The 2,500-nt window shown below is 24.4% G+C and overlaps 1 protein-coding gene across 1 annotated transcript in view; it reads left to right on the top strand.

Moving 5' to 3' along the window:
* Positions 1–2,277, top strand: part of PRSY57_1003700 (E3 ubiquitin-protein ligase, putative) — a gene marked incomplete at both ends in the record, with an annotated part of 3,351 nt that extends 1,074 nt beyond the window's left edge. Inside the window, one exon of the mRNA XM_012907627.2 lies at positions 1–2,277. This exon is cut by the window's left edge and continues 1,074 nt beyond it. Coding sequence (XP_012763081.2) covers positions 1–2,277 — 2,277 coding nt within the window.
* Between the last annotated feature and the right edge of the window lie 223 nt (positions 2,278–2,500).

Genomic DNA, 2,500 nt, shown 5'->3' with positions numbered 1-2,500 from the left:
TTAACAGAGGAGAGAGCAAAGGAATTAGAATCATGTGCAATATGTAGAGAGGAATATAAAGAAAATGATGAAGTGCATAGAATTACAGACAATGAGCGATGTAGACATGTCTTTCATTGTTCTTGTATTATACCTTGGTTAAAGGAAAGAAACTCATGTCCTACCTGTAGATTTGAGTTACCTACGGATGATCAGGAGTATAATTGTAAGAGGGAGGAATTGAGGGAAAGATTGAATTCTGAAATGTCTCGAAATAATACCTACAATAGTACTGATAATAATAATGATAATAATAATGATAATAATAATAATAATGATAATAATAATGATAATAATAATGATAATAATAATAACAATAATAATGATAAAAGTAATAACAATAATAATGATAATAATAATAATACTGATAATAATAATAATAATAATAATAGCAATAATAATAACGGCAATAATAATAACAGCAATAATAATAATAGTCGTAGACATAATGCCGATGAAGCGAATTATAATACCTTAGGAGATGACTACGATATTAATATATTAGACTCTTTTACAAATGAACAAACGACTTCAATATTACAACAAGTTTTTAATAGTTTTTTATCAGGAAGCAACGATACTTATAGAATAGATAGAATTTATTTATCCCCAGATAATTATTTTAGTTACAGTACTAATAGAAATAGAAACAATATAAATGATGAGAATGTGGAAGTAATTCAAGTTGAAGAAACCCGTTCGGATTATAATGAATCACATGACGAAACGAATGAAAATAATGAAAAGGAAGAAATAAATAGGGAGGAAGGAAATGAAGAAGAGAAAAGAAGTAAGAGGAAGAAAACAAATGATTATGATGATAATAAGGATGTTTATAATAGTGCAAGTGGTAGTAATAGTAATAATAGTAATAATAGTAATAATAATAATAATAATAATAAAGGGAATGAAAAAAATGAGCGTAATGAAGATATGTATAATGTATCTAGTGGTAGCAATAATAATAGAAATTCATCTTCTAGATCAAATTATTATAACAATAGATATCGTTATAATAATTATCGACGTAGCAATAGACGTAATATGGATCAAGATTATTTTAATATACAAGATGATGAAGTAGAGGAAGAAAATTATTATTATTGTACCCCTCCAAACGAAACAATTAAAAATAATACAAGAGGACAAAGAAATAATGACACAGACAATGTAAGAAATAACAACAATAATAATGATAAACATAATGATAATAAACATAATGATAACAAAAATAATGATAATGATAATAACACAAGACGTAGAAATAATTATTATGATAATAATTCATATAATAATCCATCTTATTTACATGAAAATGTTTTCGATACATCTAATGTGTACGTAATAAGTGAAAGAACCCATTCGAATGATAGAAGCAACGATAGTAACACGAGAACTATATCACAGCTATATTTAACTGATTTAAGTGATGTTTTTGCTAATTTTAATTATAGTTGTAATTTTAATGATGACCAATATATTATAAATAATGAAGATGATCATACGAAAGATCATGATGGAAAAGATGAACAAGAAGGAGAAAAAGAAAAAACAAAGAATGTAAATTCTGATCATGTGGAATCCAATATAAATGATACAGGAGTATCTTTAGGTGGCCCAAAAGAAAAAAAAAACAATGATAAGAATGAACATCATGTAAAAGAGAAAAGGGCATCCTTCGAAATAAATTCTGGTAAGACCAGTACAACTAAAAAGAATGAAAAGAGATTATATGAAAAGGTTAATAATACTACATATAGTAATGCGAGTAATAGTAACAATAGTACAAGGAGAAGTAGAGATAGTGATAATGAGAAAGAGGGAAGTAGAAAAAAATCAAAGAATTATAAAAATGAAGAGGAATACAGACAAAGCATTAAAAATAATAATAATAATAATAATAATGAAGATAGAAGAAATAATAACACAAGCTGTAGTTATAAATATAATAACAATACAGACAATGCTCATAATCACAATCCTTCCGATGTGGTTAATAATAATGAATCAAACGAAGAACAGAGGAATACTACCAAAAGACAAAGTACTGTGAAAAAATACCTTTTCGATAAGTTCAATTGGTTAAAAAGTTATGATAATAAAGATAAAAAAAAAAATGAAAAAAATCAAGATTCAAATAATAAAAGTGATGAAAATGATACGGAACATAATCAAAATGATGATAATGCTACAGGTATGTCGAAAGAAAATAATGACGATCATACATCACTTTTGTAAAAAAAAAAAAAAATACTAAAAATAAAAAATTAATACTAAAAATAAAAAATAAATAATAAAAATAAAAAGACAAACTTAAAGTAGTCAATTATATATATGTATCAACCAAGTTGATAATGATAGAACCATAGATATGTAGACACAAAATATATATATATATATATATATATATATATATATATTTATATATGTATGTTTTTTTTTTTTTTTTTTTTTTTTTTTT

This window comes from Plasmodium reichenowi, chromosome 10 (genome assembly GCF_001601855.1).
Source record: "Plasmodium reichenowi strain SY57 chromosome 10, whole genome shotgun sequence".
Taxonomy (NCBI): domain Eukaryota; phylum Apicomplexa; class Aconoidasida; order Haemosporida; family Plasmodiidae; genus Plasmodium; species Plasmodium reichenowi.
This window is presented reverse-complemented; position numbering and strand designations above follow the sequence as displayed.